This window comes from Oryzias melastigma, linkage group LG14, assembly GCF_002922805.2.
Source record: "Oryzias melastigma strain HK-1 linkage group LG14, ASM292280v2, whole genome shotgun sequence".
Lineage (NCBI taxonomy): Eukaryota > Metazoa > Chordata > Actinopteri > Beloniformes > Adrianichthyidae > Oryzias > Oryzias melastigma.
The window spans coordinates 6383274-6403547 of NC_050525.1; the positions used below are offsets into that span (position 1 = coordinate 6383274).

The window sequence follows — 20274 nt, forward strand, 5'->3', positions numbered from 1 at the left end:
GTTTGTAATTTACTCATTTTTTAAAATATTTTATCTGTAAATCCCTTTACATTTTCATTTCGTTAAAAAAACGTATTTCTATATATATATATAAATAAATTACGCTATGTTTATTGTTTGTCCGTTATATAATGGCGACATATCTTTGTTTTGATTGGTTTATTTGTCTGTCTGTAACCGTGGGAACCGCCCTAACCAGGGGAGGAGGAGCTTAATTTAGCCAATTGGATTTGCCTGACGTAATGACAGCTATAAATATACAAATGTCACGTGATGCCCTCCACTGTTGGTTCTGGTCGCCATTTTCTTGTCGTCAAAATCGGATCGAGAACGTCCACCGAAAAAAAAGAAGGAAAACAAAAAACACGAGTCTGGCCTTGTAAGTCTTCGACTCCGAGCGGAAGGTTCGCTGCACGAGTTCGTGGACTGTCTGCTGATCGGCGGTGATGCTTCCGGTCAGACTCGTGTAGGTTTCTGCGGCTCACAATTCTCGAAGATGGAGGACGGCGCGGCGCGCCAGGACGCGTGTCGGGAGTACCAGTCCTCCCTGGAGGACCTGACGTTCAACAGCAAGCCGCACATCAACATGCTCACCATCCTGGCCGAGGAGAACCTGCAGTTCGCCAAGGATATCGTCGCAATAATTGAAGCTCAAATAACCAAGGTTTTTATGAAATAGAATACTTTATCTTTCAGCTGCTGTATTAGGCCGAGAAAACATGGCGGCCAGTGTTGTAATACCAGCTTAGCTCGTGTCATGTCTGCCTGAATCCGTTGCCCTTAAAAGCTCAGTTTGTTTGTGTGACAGTCATTAAAATATTCGGTATACGGTTCGCTCTTACATTAAATCTTATTTTGCAAAAAAAGTCAGGTTGTTGAAACTCTTTTTGTCGGATTGACCGCAGTTGAAGATGCAGTTCGATGTGGTCTCGGCTTCAACAGAAATCAACGGCGCAGTTCCTGAGTTTTAGAATTTTAATTTTTCGCCGTTCTTAATCTCGCGAGAGTTGACGTCTGCAACTCTACAGTTGAACCCAGTTGATTTTCTGCGTGATTAAATTGAAAGGATATATTTTGACCGAAAACTCCACAAACTTAATGACACGTTTTTTTTTTTATGAAATAGATCTGAATCACTTGTACAAAAGTCAGTTGATCATTACTGTAATCAGATTACTTATTTGTCAGGGTTTTTTGAGTATGGCGTGCCACTTGGGTCAGTTTCTTACCGACTAAATAGACTTTATTTGTGTATGCGGGCATTAAATCATCAACTCATAAAATGTAGCATTCAAATGTATAAATTTGAATGATGAAAGTGTTGTGCTTTTCTAATTACATTTTTAAAACTTATTTTTGACAACAGCACACACAAGTTCCTTTCAAAATTAAATGCATATTGCTGTAGCAGATTTACTTGAATTTGAAATGAAAATTTCTATCATATCTCTGAATCTTTATTCTCCCTTTACTAATGAATAACAACATTCGAAGAATTCAAGCTAAAAACAAATCCATACATGTAAATGCATTTATTTAATTAGCCTCTGAACTAGTACTGGGAATCACTGGGCACCTCATGATGTGATGATATCGCAACACTTCTACAATTGGTAAAAACAGTCTCTAATAACCACATTATATAAGATAACATATATTTTGGGGGAAAATGTATCTATTTTTTTTTTTTTTACCTTAAACAAAATCATAATAAACCACTCGTGTCTTAATTTTTGCGACAAATAGACACTTTTGTACGACGTTCCTGGAATCAGTAACACTATGTCTCTGACAATCGTCAGCACCGATTGAATTTGAATTATCTGTAAAATTCAGTGTTAATAATAACAAACATGAACAGCAGTGCCACTACTAAGTGCACGGTTGTTGTAAAAAACAGAAAAAATTGAATAATTCAAGTAGCTGCCAGACACATTGGTGTCTCGCTATGTGCGCCTTCTATCTACCGCCAATGGAACGTCTCACTAAACGATGATGAATATAATGTTTTACAGCCTCTTCAAACCAAAATAAAAGATCGATACTTGGCGAGAACCCTCCGAAAATCAATCCCAGGGCTATCGCAGTATCGATATTTTGGCACACGCCTACTTTAAACAGCTGAACACTATTGTGCAACAGAAGAGAGGAACACGGTCCATAAGCTGATTCTAAAAATAAACTGCAGTGACTGTTGATTCAACTTTTTTTCATCTTTGCAGTGTCAAAAATCTAAACACAATTGACAAAAAGTAACAAAACTACATAGTGTGATAGGAAATAAACTTTATTATTTCTCTTATGAACCACAGAATGTTCAAATTTGACAAATTTTAGTTATTTGACTTGTATCGTCATAATATATGGTTATCGCAAGAGTATGATAAAATTAAATTGATATAAAAAATTCCACATGGCCCAGCCCTACTCCAAGCACATTTTTTATTCAAATTGCTATTATTTTCTCCAAAGCTACTGATCCAGAGCTGCATGTGGCAGATCAAATTAGGATTAAACCCTGCAATTATTTTGTATGTTCTTCTGCTTCTGTAAACTCCCTTTAAATAAGTGGAATATTTTGTTGTTTTTTTTTTTTTTTTTTTTTTTTTTTTTTGGAAAAAAAACCCAACAAAGACAATATGAAAACACTCCTTTGATAACATAAACCTCGTCGGCTCCTAAATAACATTTAGCTGCATATGGCTCTGGAGTCTAAGGCGTCAGACCTCTGATCTACAAGATTCTCTGAGGTCAGTCAGTTCTCAGAACTCGTTCTTGTCGCCAATTGGATAAAAACAAAGTTAAGAGGATTTTTATTGATACGGTTTGAAAATCGTCCAGTTACGTCACTGAAACTGAACCTAAAGTTGGAAAAGAGTTTGTAAGAATGATTCTACAACCAGTTATGCGTTTTCAACCCTTGTGCTATCCTAGGCATGTTTACATTATAGTTCGTCATCTGGACTCCACAAGACAGTGCGCTTAACTTTATTTTCAAGGATTTTTTTCATCTTCACTGGTGTCCATGGTAGAAATAAAATCCTGACCACCTTTGTCATGGGAGAGATCGCACATCAACGCAAGCGTGGGGTCATCTGGACCCCATTAGAGAGCACAAGGGTTGTTGAGTGTCTTTATGCAGGGATCTGGCGGTCTTAAAGTTTTAAAGCATTGAATTTACGTAATTTGGAAATAATCCCTAAAAAAGCCTTGAATTTTGACATTTGTGGACATTTGCGTGGTCTTAAAAAACTTGTAGGAACCGTTATGGTCCGACACTTGGAAAGCAAACCATGGCTCTTGCCCTCCTGTGCGGTCGGCGGTCGCTGCTGCACCTCGGCACATTGATCAGTTGTAATCGGTGCACAGTGAGGGCTGTGGGGGATCCTCGTTGAAGCCGGACCACATGGCTGTCATTGAACTGTGTTGTTGTGAAGCGCAGCGCCAGGGCCCCCCCCCCACGCATGCTGAAGCTGTGGCGATCACAAAGCCTCTGCATGAATCCACTCGTGAAATCTTGACTTCCTGCAATGTATAAATGTTGATAATAAAACATGTGAAATGTGCTTTTTGTCATTTCTTCTTTCCCAGTGTAATTTGTGGTTATGGTTTACATGAGCAGACACGTAGACAGTGACTCAGCTCGCTGGGACAAACGGGTTCAGTCCTGCTCCGCAGACAAATCAATCATTTGCCCAATCGGAGCGCAGAGAAGCTCTGAAGGCTCAGACTGAGCGAAGAGACTCACATGGAGCAGAAGTGGCTGATGGGTAAAGTACAAAGAGGGTCCAGTGAGGACCCTCTTTGGAGGTAAAAGACTTCCCGAGGACTGGACAGTGAACAAAAAGATTTTTCATTTTCCTCCTGGAAGGATTCCCGGCGGCTCCTCACAGACTGGAGAAGAGCTTTTGGAGCGCTCACACCTGCAGACTTGGATAATGTGAAAGCTAAAGGAACTGGACGCTCCAGCTGTTCTGACTGTTGTGTGTTCTGAAAATGTTGCTTTAACCCCTGTTGTGTTCTAAACTTGTCGAGTTCTCTTGCTCCAGGCGCCACCCTCCGAGAAGCTCCCAGTTTTGTACTTAGTGGACTCCATAGTGAAGAATGTTGGAGGAGAGTACCTTGCAGAGTTTGCTAAAAACCTAGTCACTTCATTTATATGTGTCTTTGAAAAGGTACAGTCCTCTTTGATGTGGTTGTTGTTTAAGCACTAATGTTAGCAGCACAGCTCACCTCCCTCCTGTGTGTCTGTCTGTTGCTTGCTGTGCGTGACCTCCTGTGTGTAGTCGTGTGCTTGAGATGTCAGGTGGAGGGTTGGGCAGCTTTTTCCTGCATAAAGATGTTGAGCAGCTGCTGTGATGCTTTTCTCCAGCTCTTGCCTGTTTCCGTGGACCAAGTCCTGTCCTCTGTTGTAGGTGGACGAAAACACGCGGAAGAGCCTGTTCAAGCTTCGCTCCACGTGGGACGAGGTGTTCCCCACAAAGAAGCTGTACTTGCTGGATGTCAGGGTCAACTCCTTGGACCCGGCTTGGCCCATCAAGCCGCTTCCGCCCACCGTTAACTCCAGCATCCACATCAACCCCAAGTTTTTTAAGCAGGTGTGTATGAGATGCTAGTGGGTTAGTCTGCAGGACTGACATAGCTAGTTTGACCCTTAAACACCAGAGCTCCAGTGTTTATAAACTTTTATTAACTGTGGCTTTAACACGATCAACGTAATTCCAGTTTATTCTGCTGTTTCTCGTTCTGAATATACTGGAATTACGTTGATCGTGTTAACGATTGAAAAGTTAAAGGGTAACCAAACAATAAATCAACTTTTTTTGTTTTTATATTCAAAAAACACACGCTTGCAATGGACGTTCTCTGCCCGCGGATGGACGTAGTCCACCATGCGATGGGCGGACGTACTGCAGACCTGAAAAAGAAAAAAAAACGTTCCCGTTGCTGCTCTATATCACTGCGCAGGCCGCTTTAAACATTTTCTTTCATTTTGTAGAAAAAAACAAAAACAAGCAGTAAGAGGCGAACTTTCTCTCTGAATTGATGATTTATGTTTTCATGTTGATCAGTTGTAGATCGCTTTCCTTTACGGCTTCAGTCGAGCCTCGGCGACTCTTGTCGTGTTACTGTGACAACACGCCGGACCTTGGACCCGACAGCACCCAAGAGTGATTTGCATCCTGACACGTTTGCATTTTCTGTGCTTTAGCAGCTACAGTCAGTTCAGTGTGGAAACTTCTGTGCTTTTATTAAAGCTTTTATTTTGGAAACTTGTGATGATCTGTATCTACAAACAGTGAATGAGTCTTTACGTAACTTCAAAAGTGTGAGAGAAACCTCCACTACATACGATCACGTCTGACCTTTGGTCAGAACAAAGACTCCTGGGAAAATATTTGTGGTTTTGTCTTGAAAGCACGTTTGAATCAAAGTGTTTTTTGTTGGTTCTGTTAATGGTTTAAGCTGTGAATGACATGAACCTTCTGTAAGTTTGAGTCACACTTCAGAACCATGAACATCTGCACCAGGGTAACCATTGTAACAGCTGCAAAGCCATCTCTGGTTGAAGATGGTCAAAACTCAAAACTTTGTCCTCCTTCATCTGCAGACAGAGGAGCCCCCCTCCCCACAGCCGGCCCCCGCTCAGCCTCCGCCGCCACCGGTCGCTCCTAAGCCGCCCAGCACTGCGGGGCAGTCCAGCCTGACCCAGGAGCAGCTGATCCGACAGCAGCTACTGGCCAAGCAGAAGCAGCTCCTGGAGCTCCAGCAGAAGAAGATCGAGCTGGAGCTGGAGCAGACCAAAGCACAACTTGTGAGGAGATTAGTCTCTCTATAGTTCTGCTGGAACGACACCTTCATGTTTGATTGTGTTCATTTTTTAACTTTTGGGCAAGAACAGGAAAAACTAACTTTTATAAGATGTATTGGAAAAGAAAATCAGAATCGGTTTAAATCTGTGGTGTTGGACTCCAGGCCTCATCCTTCTGGTTTGCCAGAAAATTTACTTTTTCTGCTGCTGATCACCTGGATCAGCGGCAGTCTGCTTCACTCAGAATCCACCTTGCCTGACCCCGCCCACTTTCTCTTTGCTGTAAAATACATGGTGTTATATTTCCGGCAAAACTCTCCCACAAGCATACATACAACTCTACTCGGACAATGGACGTACTCCACGCGCGCAGTACACGCGCGCAGTGGACGTACTTCATGCACGCATTTGACGTACTCCTCGCGCAATGGACTTATTCCACGCTCGCAGTGGAGGTACTCCACGCTCGCAGTCGACGTACTCCACGCTCGCAGTTCCTCTATAATAGTTTAGAAAAGGATCACTATATGAAAAATGAATGATACATGAATCCCGTTATGGCGTCAATATTCCCCTAGCAACGATAACGGGGCGGGGCCAATAGAAAAGTGGCCAATGAAACGCAGGTTTCCGTTTTGTTTGTTTTTTTTTCCCCACAAACTCAGACAGGAGTTGTTACGCACGAGCAGGAGTGGTTTCAGGACTACAGCTGCGCTCAGGGTTGCAGAATTGTGGAAGCCTGTGAAACGGTTGCGTACGTGGAGTTTGATATACACTCGTAGGAGACTTTTGGCAGAAATTTAACACCATAAAAATACCTTTGTAAATCCCTCATTTGTCACATTTTATTTTGAACAAACATGAATGAACAGGTTTGATCTCTGCTGAACTGATAGCAGCTTTAAGTGGACCCCCCATACCATGCTACATGTTATTGCGTTGGAGAAGTCTCTGATAAAGTTGGACTGTTATACATTAAAAATGTCGAGACCAGCCTGGACCGGTTACTTTAGTCTCCAGAATTGCTGTTGTAGCTTCTAACTTTTTTCCTCTTTTCCAGGCGGTCGGATTCAGCCTCCAACAAGCTCCTGCAGCCCCCCCACAGGCAGCACCGAGCCCATTCCCCAAGCCCCTTAGCCAAAGCACGCCTGTGATCCGACCATGGATCCCTCCACAGCCTCAGCCTGACCCAAAGCTGCCCACCAGAGACCCCCGTCTGAACCGCCCTGCTCTGACTCCAGTTCAAAGCAAAGAGCCTCCAGTCCCCAGGAAAGAAGCCTCCCCCAGCGTCCAGAACCTCACCGTCACTCCGGAGAAAAGACTGCCAGAGAAGCCCGTGAAGCCCGATAGAACCAGAGCCTTGCGGAAAGACACGCCAGATGAGAAATCAAAGTACAAATTGCCAAAAAGCGTCCAGAACCAAAAGGAGGCGGTTGAGGCTGAACCCAAACCCCCGGAGAAGAAGGATCCGCGGCTGAAGAAGCGACTGCTGGAGCCGAAAGACGATGAGCCAAAGGACAAGAAGAGAAGCAGCGACAAGAAGGAGCGAGACGACGTCCCGCGCTCCAACAAGAGCAAGCTGCACAACGGCGCGGCGGCCAAACACGAGCGTGAAGACGCCGGCGACAAGGCTGAGCTAAAGAGCGGCGGCAATGCCCGGACACATGCCAGGAAACGCACCAGATCACGCTCACGGTCCCCAAACACTTCTCCTAAGAGGAAAGACAGGCGGTCGCCCAAAAGCCGACCCCGGAGCAGCTCTCCCTCCCCCCACAAACCCGGAAAGCCCCGAAGAGTCCGACCCGACAACCTGACCTTAAACAAACCCGGCCACGATGAGCGGCTTGCCCCCAAGAAGAACCAGGCAGATAGCAGGAGGCCTAAAAGGCCCGTGGAAGAGCGCCACGTCGACTCCCTGCGCATCAGTGACGGGGGGGCCAAGGACGGGAAGGAAGCGCACCGCTGGAGGAGCGGCTGGGAGAACAAGCAGTAAGTCCAAAGATATCTGTTGTTTCGGTTCTGGTGGTGTGGCGTGGCCTCAGCTGTGTTTGTCGTTCAGCCTGAAGCTGGAGGAGTCGCACCCAAAGGCCGGACCCCAGAGGCACAAACCCTACGGGGGACCGGCCCGCCCCAGCACCCCGAGAACCCCCAAGCACCGCCTCAGCGTGGACGCCAACCTGCAAATACCAGAAGTCCTGAACTCTGCCTCCAAGAAGGACCTGCTGATGAGGGTACGCCCACAAAGACGGACCAGGAGGGAGGGAAGAAACTCCGCCCACCACTAACCACAGCTTTCTCTCTGCAGGCCAGCAAGCGCGTGGAGAGCGGCGAGATCTCTCAGGAGGACTTCCTGAGCATGGCCCACCAGATAAACCACTTGTTCCAGTACCAGGAGGAGAAGCAGCTGCGCTCCGACAGCTGGGGCGGGCCCGGGGAGTTACCCCCCAAGAAGCAGGCGGTCCTGACCACGCCTGGTTCCATGCAGCCCCACTCCCACATGGACCCGGCCGAGCTGTCTTACTTCAAGCACAAGTCCAAACTGAAGAGAACGCAGGTCAACCACGGAGCCGCCAACGAAGACTGGGAGAGCCAGGATTCTCTGGAGGGGGGGGGTGATCCGGGACCAGCCAGCAGCGCAGCCATCCACCCCCCCTCACATAAGTTCAGCCGACCCCCCAGAGACAGACAAGGTGAGATCAGGAAGCATTGGAGCGGAGGTTCTGAAGTTCTGTATTTACTGACACCTTCTGCTGTTTCCCAGGGGAACGCCGGAGTAAAGAGAGGGAGGAGTCTCGGCCCCCCCTCGCCCCCATGATCGAGGATTACAACCACGGCAAAGAGTTCCCCACCCTCAAGTCTCTCCCCGACCTTCGCTTCAGGAGGAGGGCCGACCCCCGAAAGTCCAGTAAGTACTGAAAGCCCAGATCTGCTGTCATGCCATCCCCCCACCCCCCCCCAGGGGATTTCTGAACGCCTCCTTCTCCTCCTTCTTTTCCAGGCGAGCGGGAGTGGACGTCCCCCCTGGAGCGGCAGCTGTACAAGGAGAAGAAGGGCGGCTACGACGCTCCCCGGCGCTACGAGCCCAGACACTCCGAACCCCGCCGGCCTGAAGGCCCCCCCCTCCCCGAGGCGCTGCCCCACAGAAACTGCCCGAGCCCGGGGGGGCTGGAAACGATGGCACCGCAGTTCCGGCGTGAGCCGCTGTCCCCCCCGCGTCAGGGGAACGCCGCGGACAGTCCGGTGGCGCGTTTTGAGAGCCCCAACAGCGAGCACTCGGACGATGGTCCCATCATTCTGGACCCCCACCTGCCCCCCCAGCACATGCTGAAGGGGCCGGCTTTTCGGCCACATGGTAACTCTCCAGGACACACACCCCCTCACGACGGAGGTCACCCCCCTCGATACAGCGGCCCTGCCCACATCGGCCCTGCCAGGCCACACCCCCCAGGCTGGACAGGAGGACACATGGAAGAGCCTCACCATCAGGGTCCGGGCAGGTTTGATGGGGGGGGGCCGTCTCACCTGATGGTTGACATGACTGAGCCCCACCAAGGGCCCGGCAGGTTCGGGGCTCCCATGGGCCAACAGCCGGGGCCGGGGAGGGGCCCGGGCCCCATGGACGGGTCAGTGCAGCACTTTGACCCCCCCGGTCCCTTTGGCGGTCCCATGGGCTTTCAGCAACAGCACCCCCCCCACTTTGAAGACCTGTCAAACCAGTTGAGACCCCCCCGGCTGGACAACCCTGTTTGTTTCGATCACCCCGGCCAGCCCGTCCCCCGTTTCGACATGCCCAATGCTCCCGTGCAGGGAGGGGGGGCACACTACGATTTTGTCCCCGGCCAGCAGGGGCCCCCCAGGTTTGGTCCCCAACAAAACCTGCAGCCTCTTGTGAGGCCGATGGTCCCAGATGTTTACAATAACCCCATGCCCCCCCAGCAGAACTTTGGCATGGCCCCCCAGCCGTTCCAGGAGCCCATGAACCCTCAGTTTGCCCCCGCACCAATGGCAGCCGCAAACTTTAACCCGCAGTTTGGCCAGCCGGGCCCCGGGCCCTTCTACAACCCTCCAGCCCCCACCATCAACATGCAGCAGCCAGTAAGTCCCGCCCACATTTATCAGAGGAACGCTGTTACCCGGATTTTTCCTAAAAAAAATGTTTGTCCAGGTGATGGCGAACATGAACCCCCCCTTCCTGCCTCAGAACCAGGGTCCGTTCGGGCAGCAGGGTGAGTATGCCGTCACACGCACACCAACGCCACGGCAGGGGCCCCCCCATGACCTCTGTGTGTCTGCAGCTCCTCAGGTGCCCTCCGCCGGGGAACACTTCGGTCAGGTCGACGTGGAGTCTCTTCTGAGCAAACTCATCTCCACCGGCATCATCAAGCCGTCACAGCCGGACCCCGCCCTCCCCGTTAGCAGCGGTGAGTCCGCAGGCCGCCGGCTCCTCCAGGCCTTCAGCTTCTGTTTCAATAATCGCTGTCATCTCCTTCAGAGTCTCCTGCGGCCCCCGCACCTCCACCTGAGCCCGAGGAGGAGGAGGAACAGGAGGTGGAGGAGAACGACATCCCGGACCTCACCGGCTTCAGCATCGAGCCCATGAAACAGTGAGTCCAGGCCCGGTTTGGCTCCGAGTGACCGCTGGATGCTCCGCCTCATTTCCTATTGCTGTGCTCCCTCAGGCGGTATGAGAGCGTGGTGACCAAGCTATACACAGGGAACCAGTGCTGCCTGTGCAGCATGCGCTTCACCACCGCGCAGACCGACATGTACGCTGACCACCTGGACTGGCACTTCCGGCAGAACCACGCCGGCAAGCAGGCCAGCAAGAAGGTGACGCATCGGCGCTGGTACTACAGCCTGACGGTGAGAGCGCAGCACTTCCTGCCCCCTTCACAGGAAAACATCGAGCTTTTGTTTGAAATGTCGTCAGAGAAAAAATGAATTATTAAAATGAATCTTATGTAGCTCCACCCACTTTTAACTGTTTCCAGTATTTGTTTCTACATTTCAGATTTTAGTACAAAACCTTTTGAGATTAAACTCTAGTAAAAAGTAAAATACCTTTTATCATAATAAATGTTTTTATTTTGTAAAGATTTTTCAATATTATAGAGAATTTTCAGAAACTGATGTTATCTTTATGTGGCGTTTGGGGGGGGGCATAGCGGGCGTCTGAGCGTCCTCCTGAACACGTCTTTGTTGCAGGACTGGATTGAGTTTGAGGAGATCGCTGACCTGGAGGAGAGAGCCAAGAGCCAGTTCTTTGAGAAGGAGAACGAGGAGGAGGTGCAGAAGACCCAAGCAGCTGCCAAAGAGAAGGAGTTTCAGAGCGTAAGAGCCACCAAGGACCAGGTGGGAGAGGTGAGAACCCAGAGATCCACGCCAGCGCCGCCGCAGCCCGTCGTCCGGAGGAAGATGAGGTTGATGAAGGTGACGGCGCTTTGAGCTTTGGTTATTCTCTCTACAGTTGTGTGAGATCTGTCAGGAACCCTTTGAGACCTACTGGGTGGAGGAAGAGGAGGACTGGTTCCTAAAAAACGCCATTAAAGTAGACGAGAAGGTTAGTCCCGCCTCCTGCCCCGCCCCTCCTTGGTGTAAAGTTTTCAATTTTCCTTCTGATGAAAATAATGTTTTTAACATGTATGTGTGATATTTTTCTTATGAAAGAGAACAAATTTAACTAGAAAAGTTGTTACCTGCGATAACACTAGTGTGAATGCTTTTTGCTGAATGTGTCTCCAAAGATGCTGAAGAAATTTATTTTAAATGCTGAATGTCATGAATGTGCTGAATGTTTTGATACCAAACTTGCATAATTAACAGAAAGTCCACAAATATTTGAAGACTTTCATGAAAAAAATCACAATGTTGCTAAAATGTTAGCTTAACCCCAGATTACCCCAAAAAATCTCAGTAGATGCTAAATCATCCAAAAATGTTAGCATGTTACTAAAATATTAGCTGAACTCAATATTAGCCATTGAAACCTCAGCAGTATCAATGTTCTTAACATGCTGAACGTTTTGATACCAATATTGCAAAAGTTCAAAGTGCGCAAAAAAATTGAAGAATTGCATGAAAAAAAATCACAAAAAACATAAAATTGTTTTCATTTTTGTGAAATTTAACAATACTTAAAGTAAAGGAATGAATTTCCAGAACATGCTGAATGTTTTTAATTTGCATAAATTGCAGAAATTTGAAAAATTCTCATTCTTTTCAATGGGGCTGAAAAATCGCATAAATTGCGTAAAATCGTAAAAACTGAGAAGTTTACGAATACCAAAAATACTATTGATAGTGTCCTTAATGAAATGACCGTTTTTATACCAAGATTACAGAAATTGCTGAAAGATTGAGTTTTTACTTGCCAAAAAGCAAACAAAAGACAACAGGATAATAGAGAAACAGAATACGGTGAATGATTACAAAGCATTCACAGAACGAGAAATCACTTTGTTTATGCATTCCCAAGTGTGTCTCCTTTTAAAAAATGTTAAAAGGAGACATTTTTATGTAGCAGCCGGGAAGATTTACGCTAGCGAGACGCTAGCGAGAGCTACTCAGCTCAGCTCCAAAGGCCACGCCCCCTCAGAGGTGATTTAGGACACAGAGGCTTCAGATCAACATGAAAAATGGCTTTTTAGGTTGAGATTTTGGTTAGAAACTTCCTAATCTTAATTAAAACAATACTTGGAATGTTTTTTACCTGAGAGAAGTCATGGTGACTTCCGTGTCAGAAAAACACCAGATAGGCATTACATGGTCCACCTGGTTTGTGGTGTATTCCATATGATTTTATTTTTTAGGTAAAACTGGTCTTGTCATTGGGGGAATTTAAAGTCTAAGCATTTGTTTTCTCCGCAGAACTTCCACCCGTCCTGCTTTGAAGACTACAAAAACGTGAGTCCATCATTTCCTTTAGTCGCGTGTTCATCAGTCTTCCTCAGTTGACCGTCTCCTCTTCCTCGGCAGACGTCGTCGTACTTGGATGCCACGCCATCACCCAGCAAGCTACTGACCGAGCACCCGCTGGGGGCTTTTAAGACGGACGAGGAGCCCACTTCCTGTGCGATGGCGGTGGCGTCAGTGAAACAGGAAGTGGAGTCTCCACAGGAAGAGGATTGTGAACCTCCTGGTTCTGAGGAGGCGGTGGGTGGAACTCCGGACGCTGCGCCGTCAGAGGATCCGGCGTGACGTGCTGCTGCTCGCCTTTGTCCCGTGGGGGGGCGAAGGCCTTTTTACCACTTGAATACGTTTTGGTATTTGATCGTGTGGCCGTTTCAGGGCCGCTGTTTCTGTGAAGAAATGTTCCGTTTGCTCAAAGCTGTAAATGATTTAATTTATAAATTAAAGTATTTTTGGTACCTGTGGTCTAACGCTGGTTGAATGCAGAGCGTCGGGTCGCTGCGCTTTCAGTCTCAGGTGTTGAAGGTAAGCATCATCTGATTGGTGGCTGGAGACTGAGGTTTTTTTTTTTTTGCTTTGATCTTTAATAAACAAGTCTAAAACACGCTTGTGTGTGATCAACTTCAGTTTGGTGTTCAGGTCCAACATTAAAAATAAAGTTCCTGTGGCTCAAAGTGCTGACTTCTGTTTTCATTTCATGTTTTTTAAAATCTGTCATGAAATAAATTGACTTCCAGTTCATCACAAAACAGAATAGATTTATTGAAAAGCTGGAACATAAAAAGTCACTTCAGGAGAGGTCGATCAAATGAAATAAAACCCACAAAGATCTCCTTGAAGGTGTAGCAGTGGTAGAAAACATATTTGAAGAGGTTCTGATGGACCTCCTTCACCTCCACAGTCTGTAGAACCCCAGAGCGATGGCCAAGCAGGAGAACAGCGTCGCTGTGGAGGAGCAAAGACCTTCATTAACACTGAAGCCTCAAAATGTCCGCCTGGACTTTTCTCCTAATGTTGACTATGAAAGGGTCAGAGTATGTCCTACAAATGTTTACAAATGTTGCCACTTTTTTTAAATTAAATTAAATTTTCAATATTTATAATCATTTTACAATTTATTCTATTTCATAATAGTCTTTTAAACAATTTAAAATGTGAAGAAAAACACAATTGAATGTGATTTTTGGAGAAAAACTGCAAATAACTATGAACAACAGGTTTAGTTTGTTAAAAGTTTAAATTTTCCAGTATCAAATTATTTACAACAGAATTTCTGCATCGTTCTCTCTAAAAGGGCAAAAACAAAGTGCATACAGTGAAATATCAAACACGACATGGTGTTGAAGGGTTAAGATCCATTTTGGGACAGTCTGAGCCACGCCCCCACACCAACCCACCTGCCAGGTACCGGATGGTCTCCAGCTTGAGGGACTCCAGGACGGTTTTTAGTGACGCCACCTGCAGGTCGATCTTCTTGTTGATCTCCATGTTGTCGTTTTCCAAGTCGGCTTTCTGAGCACAGCAGACATTTGTCATGTCATCAAGAGGCCTGTCCAATCAGAGAGGAGGCTGTTGGTCTGTTTTAAGCCGTGAACACGATCAACATAATTCCATTAGATTGTGAAGTTTCACAATCTAATGGAATTATGTTGATCGTGTTCACGGCTTAAAGTTAAAGATTTTGTGTTTAAGCGTCACTGGCAACGCCTCAGGTGTTAAAGGGTTTGGATTTGAAGAAAATCTTTAAACATTAAAACAATTGACTAACTTTTGCATGCTAACACGTTTTACTAACAACACGCAAAGGTGAGCTGTTTTTTCTTTTCTTATTAGATCTAACGTCAGATTTACGGTCAGACTGACCAGCTGGAACAATGGGCGGGACTTTCGGGAACGCAGACAGGTCTTTCTTTGTCAGAACGGGCCCTCACTCATCGAAACGTTGAGCCCTAGAGGGGGGGTTCCTCAGGGATCAGTTTGAGGCCCATTGTTGTTTTCTATCTCTTTGCTGCCCCTCAGAATGCTTCTCCAAAAGCATAAGGTGAATTTTCATCTATGCTGACGACTGTCTAATATATATACTTATATCTAAAGGGTCTGACCCCAAGATGAAAACTAGAACATTTGCATTACCTGCAATAATGCTAGTTTAAATGCTTTTTGCTGAATGTCGTTGCTGAATATGTTTAAGCTTTTCGCTAAAGATGCTGAAGCTGTTTGCTGAAATTACTGTAATTGCTGAAGGGATTTGCTGATAATGCAAAATGCTAAATTTGCTGAAAGACTGGAAATTTTGAAAGAGCGCTGAAGTTGACCTAAATTTCAGAATTTATTTTAGCAAAATTGCTTAAAATCTCAAATACATGTAAATTTTGCTAAAATATTTAGTGTGTTGCTTAAATATGAGCTAAACTCCAAATCAGTCTCAAAAACCTTAGTAAATACCAGGCCTAAAAAGCTATCTTGTTGCTCGAATACTAGCTAAACTCCAAAATGGCCTAAAATTCCTCAATAAACTAAATTAGTCAAAATCAGACACAAAAATATTAGCTAAACTCTAAATTAGGCTATAAAAACATAGTTAGATAACTTATTAGCAAAAAAAAAAAAAAAAAAAACGTTAGCATGTTGCTAAAATATTAGCTAAACTCCAATTTTTAAAAAATTACTCTAGAAGATGAGCCCATGAATGTACTTAAAGACTTGCTGCTAATCTACTCAAAAGTTTGAAATTTGAAGAATTTCTCATTCATTCTGAAAGTATTAGACTATGGATGTCAGCTAACATTCTTGGTTTTAATGATAGCAAGACTGAGGTAATTGTGTTTTCTCCAGTTAAATGCTGTCTCCAGGCTTTTTCCAGCTGCAACGTTTGCCTAGGATCAAGTCTTTCAAAGTCAAATCCTGACATTGTTATGCTTGTGTGTGTCCATGCTGAATTAATGCAGCTCCTTAAATGCTTCCTAAAGATTCAGTGGCTGCAGCTGGTTCTAAAGACAGCAGCCAGATTTATCTGTGGTTCTAAGAGGTTCCTATAACCTTAAACCTTAATTGAATGAGGGTTAAAGGAGTGGTGGTGAAGATGCTCCACAGTTGCATTACCTTGTGGTGGAACTCAGACGTGGCCTCCATCAGCTTCTTCTCCTGTTCAGTAAACTGACAGGAAAAAAACACAATCAGTTCCATACTTCAAGTTCTTCATATGTTGCCTTAAAAGATGAAATCCTGAGCTTCTCCTCATGTGGACCAGCATGTCTTCACATCTTCAGAAGTAGTGGAAAGGGGCGTGGCCTGTGCTAACAAGGTGAACACTTCCAAAACCCTGAGGCAGGTTCTTTTCAGCAGATCGTTCAAATCAGTTTGCTCTGGTCTGGATGTGTGATGTCACAGATCACACCAGATCTACTTGGATCCCTTTCGAACTGGAATGTCAAACTCAATCGCAAAAGGGGCCAAAATCCAAAACACACCAACAAGATAAACAGTTATTGAACATCCTAAAATTACATTTAAAACTTTAAAACCGTAACTTTTTAAGATAATTATAAACTAGATATGTAGCATCACCTGTGATAATGTTAGTGTGAATGCTGTAAGATGAATTTGGCTGAAGAAGATGCTACTGATAGCTGAAGATGCTGAAATTGATAGTTAAAAACGCTGAAGCTGATAGCCAACTAAAATATTGGCTAAATGCCAAATTAGCCTAAAAAACTTTAAAAAATGCATGTAGCTGAAAAATAGCTAAACTTCAAAACAGCCTAAAAAACAAACAAACAAAAAAAAAAAACCCTAAATTAGCCAAAACAGCCAGAAACGCTAGCATGTAGAGGAAATATGAGCTAAAGTCCAAAACAGGCTAAAAAACTAAAAAAAAAAAACCCTAAATTAGCCAAAACAGCTAGCATGTAGATATTAGCCAAAGTCCAAAATAGCCTAAAAAACTTAAAAAGAGCCTAAATTAGGTTAAAAAGCTAGCATGTAGCTGAAGTATTAGCTACTCTAAAACAGCCTGAAAAAATTAAATAGAAAAGCTTAAATTAACCAAAACCGCAAGCATGTATTGCTGACATATTAGCAAAACTCAAAAACAGCATAAAAAAGCTAAAAAAAAAAACAAAACAAAAAAACAGTCTAAATTAGTCAAAACAGCTAGCATATAAATATTAGCCTAACTCCAAAACCACCTAAAAAACTTAAAAAGAAAAGCCCTAATTAGCCAAAACAGCTAGTATGTAGCTGAAATATTAGCTAAACTAAAGATCCACAGCCATTAATAACAACAAATAAAATGATTTGGAGGGCTGGATTACCCAGAGGGCCGTATCCGGCCCTCTGGCCTTGACTTTGACACATGCTTTAAAAGCAGAAAGTCCTTTCATCAGAAATGCTAACAGTAGAAAGAAGCTACACAGTTCTGCTGCTGTCATGCTGGGACGCTAAAGCCCTTCTGAGAAAAACACGAGGAGTTCCTCAGGGCTAGTCTTTACTATCCATTCTTCTCCATATATTTTCACTTGCGCTGACACCCCGAGGGTTCACCTTAACTCACAGCGGATCAGATCTCCTGAGCTCTCACCATGTCGGAGATCCTGCTTCTCTCCATGTTGATGTCCAGCTTGGTTTCTGCCCTGACTTTCTCTGTCTCCTCCTGGACAAACAGAAACACGCCCAGAGGTGAACGCCTCTCCTCACACCCAGACGAGAGGGTCGGTCAAATAAGCCCCGCCTCCACACATTTCCACAGCAGACGGAGGACTCCTCACCTTGAGTCTGTTCTGCAGCTGCTCCAGCTCTCGCTTCATTTTCTGCATAAACAAACAAATGCTGTGAAGTCAAATCTGCAGAAGCTCACAGACTAAAGAGTTAGACGGCTTTTAAACGTGAAACCATCCTGATGAGAAGTGCAGTAATGCCATTACTGTGTTCTCAGAGCGCAGGTTGGAGAACTCGCTCTTCTCCAGGATCACCATGTCCTTCCTGATGGAGTCCAGATGAGACATGATCTGCTGGACCGCAATCTCCTGAAGAAAAATGGGATTTCTTTAAACTTTCTTTAAACTAGACATGTTTGGTAAAAGCTTCATTTGAACTGTCTAAGTTGCACACACCTGATGGGCCTTGGTCACCATATCTTTGTAGACGATGTCCATGTTGGCCGTTGTCAGGGTGACCAGAGCTGAAACTATCAGCTCCGCTTGCTGCTTCTCAAAACCTTCACAAGAATAGAAACCTGTTAGAGCAGCAGTTCAAAAAGGATTGAAAAACAGAAAATATCTTCAGATGAATCATTTGTTACAGACTGGTGTGAAAATGGTATTTTGAAGGTTTTTGTGGCATCTTGAAGTTACCATTTAATTAAAAGCCAATCATTGGAGGAATTTGTTGAGTTCTGGATCTCAAGGAGGATCGGACTGACTGAGACTGAGAGCAGCTCCAAGTTCATTCAGAAAATGAAGCCAGATAAAGTCGACACCATGATCCCAGACAAACATGATTTTTTGTGTAACTGTAAAAAAGATTCCGTTTCTCAGCTCACCGCTGGTCTCCAGCTCCGCCGCCATGGCGTGAGAGTCGAAGGTGAGCTTCCGCTGCTCCAGAGGCGTCAGCTCAATCTTCCTGAGGTCGAAGGTCGTCAGCCGAGCTCCAACATGGAAACCTGCCCACAAACAAAACGTTTTTGCTGTTTTTGTCGCCACAGCGAATCAGTTTCCTCCATCTAAGCCTGTCTTCAGCATCCTTGAATCAGACAAAAAAACAGAACTGGTGTTTTTTTAGCTATATGAAGGGACTTCTGGTTCTGGTCACTGATGTCTGCAGCCAGGTCCTCTTGGCCAGATGACGTCAGGAAGCAGTGATGGATCCGAGTCAGGCTTACTCAACGTTCAATGTCAGCGGCCAATCAGGAGCCAGTTTGCTGGAAGGCCACACCCCTAACACTTGGGAGGATCTGTCAATCAAGCATTTCAAACTTTTGATATAAGACTAAGAAATAATAGCTGTTTATTTCTCTATAGAAGTCTATGGGATTTTGGCTTCTTGGAATCAGCAGGTACTTCCTGTTTGGAACATCAGGTGGGAGGAGTCACTCAGTCCAGTTCACACGTACTGTCAGAGGTGCAGGGCAGTCAGGTTGATCCATGTCTTCCTGGACCCTTTGGTGCTCTGATGTGCAGCCATGTTGGAACAGGAAGAGGTCGTCCCTACAGTTGGGAGAATTAAATTGTCCAAACGTCCTGTTCAGCTGAAACATTCAGAGTTCCTGTCAGGAGGAGCTGGGGGCCAGTCTAGCTCCTGACGACAAGCCCACCCCATGATTCTCCCTCCAGCAAACTTCTCACCTTGAGCGATGGAGTTAGAAAGGACTCTGCTGGAACTACCAAACCTATGGAGCTAAATTGAGGCCAATATTATTTGAAACCCAAATAAAATAAATAAAAAAAAATACTGGTGTTTGGCCAAATCTCATAAACCAACATGCCTAGAAGGTTTGAAACTGAAACTTTCAGATTTGAAGATGGAAAACTGAAAAAAAAGTTGAAATTGAAATTATGAGTTTTGAAACCTAAAAATCAAAACATTGAATCTGAAAATAATTGTGTTTATTTTAGAATAGCAAAAAAGTTTTGGGCCTTTTTCCGTTTTTTTTTTTTTTACCAAACACCAATATTTTGTTTTATTTGGATTTGAAATAATATTTAGCTACAAACCCCGTTAGATCTTCAGATGGAGAAGCGTCCAGAGAAGACATCTCCAGTCGTTCTAGAGCTGCAGAAGTTTTCAACGGGAAGTCTGATGTTGAATCTTGTCAGGGGATGATGTGAGCGAGAGGAGACATACTGGATGACGGATGAGGAGATCTAGAACTATCTCTGGAGAGCAGAGATTTGGATCAGTGGACAGTGGGAAAAGTGGAAGAGAAAAGTAAAGAGTGCTCCTGATGACTGGTCATCTACAGGAGAGGTGTGAAAGTCCTGGACACGCGCCTGGTTTGTGCCTGTTGTTGTTTTGATCACACATCGATTCACCTCCCAGTGTTTTCGTCACGTCTTCCGTGAAAACACTCGAGTTTCTCCTAGCGCTTCGATGACCTACCTCTGCGCGTGACAGCCCACCGCCAAACGCAGCGCCGCAGCAGCGCGTTCATCCCGGAAGTTCAGACTTTCAGGGGCTTCAGCGACAGTTCACGCACAAACACGCAACGACTCACAAAGAAGGCAGGGACTCACAAACACGCACGGGCCCACAACTGAAAGTCGGCGCGCGTGATCAGGTGGTGCGTTCACTGACTTTCCGACTGGAAAGGTTGTCAGTTCAGAACATAAGTAGTAGGACAGCGCCCCCTGTGGTGGAGATGAAAAAACAAGGGTTCGCAAACTCAGTCAATACACTATAATAACATATATTAAAAATGTTATTATTTATTTACTCTAAATATTTCACTTCACTTACAGTTGAACAATTTTCGTAATTTTAAAAACTCTATTTTTTTTTATCAAAAACACAAGTTTATTTGCACTAATCTAAGATAGAGTGACTTCAGAAAATACATA

General features: G+C 45.1%; 2 protein-coding genes across 3 annotated transcripts; one reads left to right on the plus strand and one right to left on the minus strand.

Moving 5' to 3' along the window:
• Positions 1-165: 165 nt before the first annotated feature.
• pcf11 (PCF11 cleavage and polyadenylation factor subunit) lies at positions 166-13395 on the plus strand. Of its 2 annotated transcripts, XM_024261266.2 has the most exons (18): positions 166-379; positions 461-664; positions 4050-4175; positions 4416-4598; positions 5612-5815; positions 6873-7801; positions 7872-8043; positions 8118-8502; positions 8574-8717; positions 8811-9907; positions 9978-10038; positions 10108-10233; positions 10305-10416; positions 10492-10675; positions 11018-11173; positions 11280-11372; positions 12680-12715; positions 12788-13395. In XM_024261266.2, the coding sequence occupies exons 2-18, from the start codon at positions 497-499 to the stop codon at positions 13007-13009; spliced, it is 4398 nt and encodes a 1465-aa protein (XP_024117034.1). In that variant the 5' UTR covers positions 166-379; positions 461-496; the 3' UTR covers positions 13010-13395. The 2 variants fall into 2 exon arrangements, with proteins under 2 accessions (XP_024117034.1, XP_024117033.1); XM_024261265.2 differs by having other exon boundaries at positions 167-664.
• Positions 13396-13458: 63 nt separating this feature from the next.
• On the minus strand, positions 13459-20034 carry ccdc90b (coiled-coil domain containing 90B). The gene is made up of 9 exons (XM_024261268.2): positions 19817-20034; positions 18261-18380; positions 17833-17936; positions 17644-17745; positions 17488-17529; positions 17301-17372; positions 15824-15877; positions 14119-14233; positions 13459-13666 (listed from the first exon to the last, which is right to left on the minus strand). The coding sequence occupies exons 1-9, from the start codon at positions 19866-19868 to the stop codon at positions 13611-13613; spliced, it is 717 nt and encodes a 238-aa protein (XP_024117036.1). The 5' UTR covers positions 19869-20034; the 3' UTR covers positions 13459-13610.
• Positions 20035-20274: the final 240 nt, after the last annotated feature.

Excerpts from the sequence above, each read along its gene's own strand:
- pcf11 (XM_024261266.2), top strand. The coding sequence starts at position 497 with ATGGAGGACGGCGCGGCGCGCCAGGACGCGTGTCGGGAGTACCAGTCC. Across the intron at positions 10,039-10,107 it reads GGGTCCGTTCGGGCAGCAGG|CTCCTCAGGTGCCCTCCGCC; the intron begins GTGAGTATGCCG and ends GTGTGTCTGCAG. Across the intron at positions 11,373-12,679 it reads CCATTAAAGTAGACGAGAAG|AACTTCCACCCGTCCTGCTT; the intron begins GTTAGTCCCGCC and ends TTTTCTCCGCAG.
- ccdc90b (XM_024261268.2), bottom strand. The coding sequence starts at position 19,868 with ATGAACGCGCTGCTGCGGCGCTGCGTTTGGCGGTGGGCTGTCACGCGC. Across the intron at positions 17,746-17,832 it reads TGGTGACCAAGGCCCATCAG|GAGATTGCGGTCCAGCAGAT; the intron begins GTGTGTGCAACT and ends ATTTTTCTTCAG. Across the intron at positions 14,234-15,823 it reads CGTCTGAGTTCCACCACAAG|AAAGCCGACTTGGAAAACGA; the intron begins GTAATGCAACTG and ends TGCTGTGCTCAG.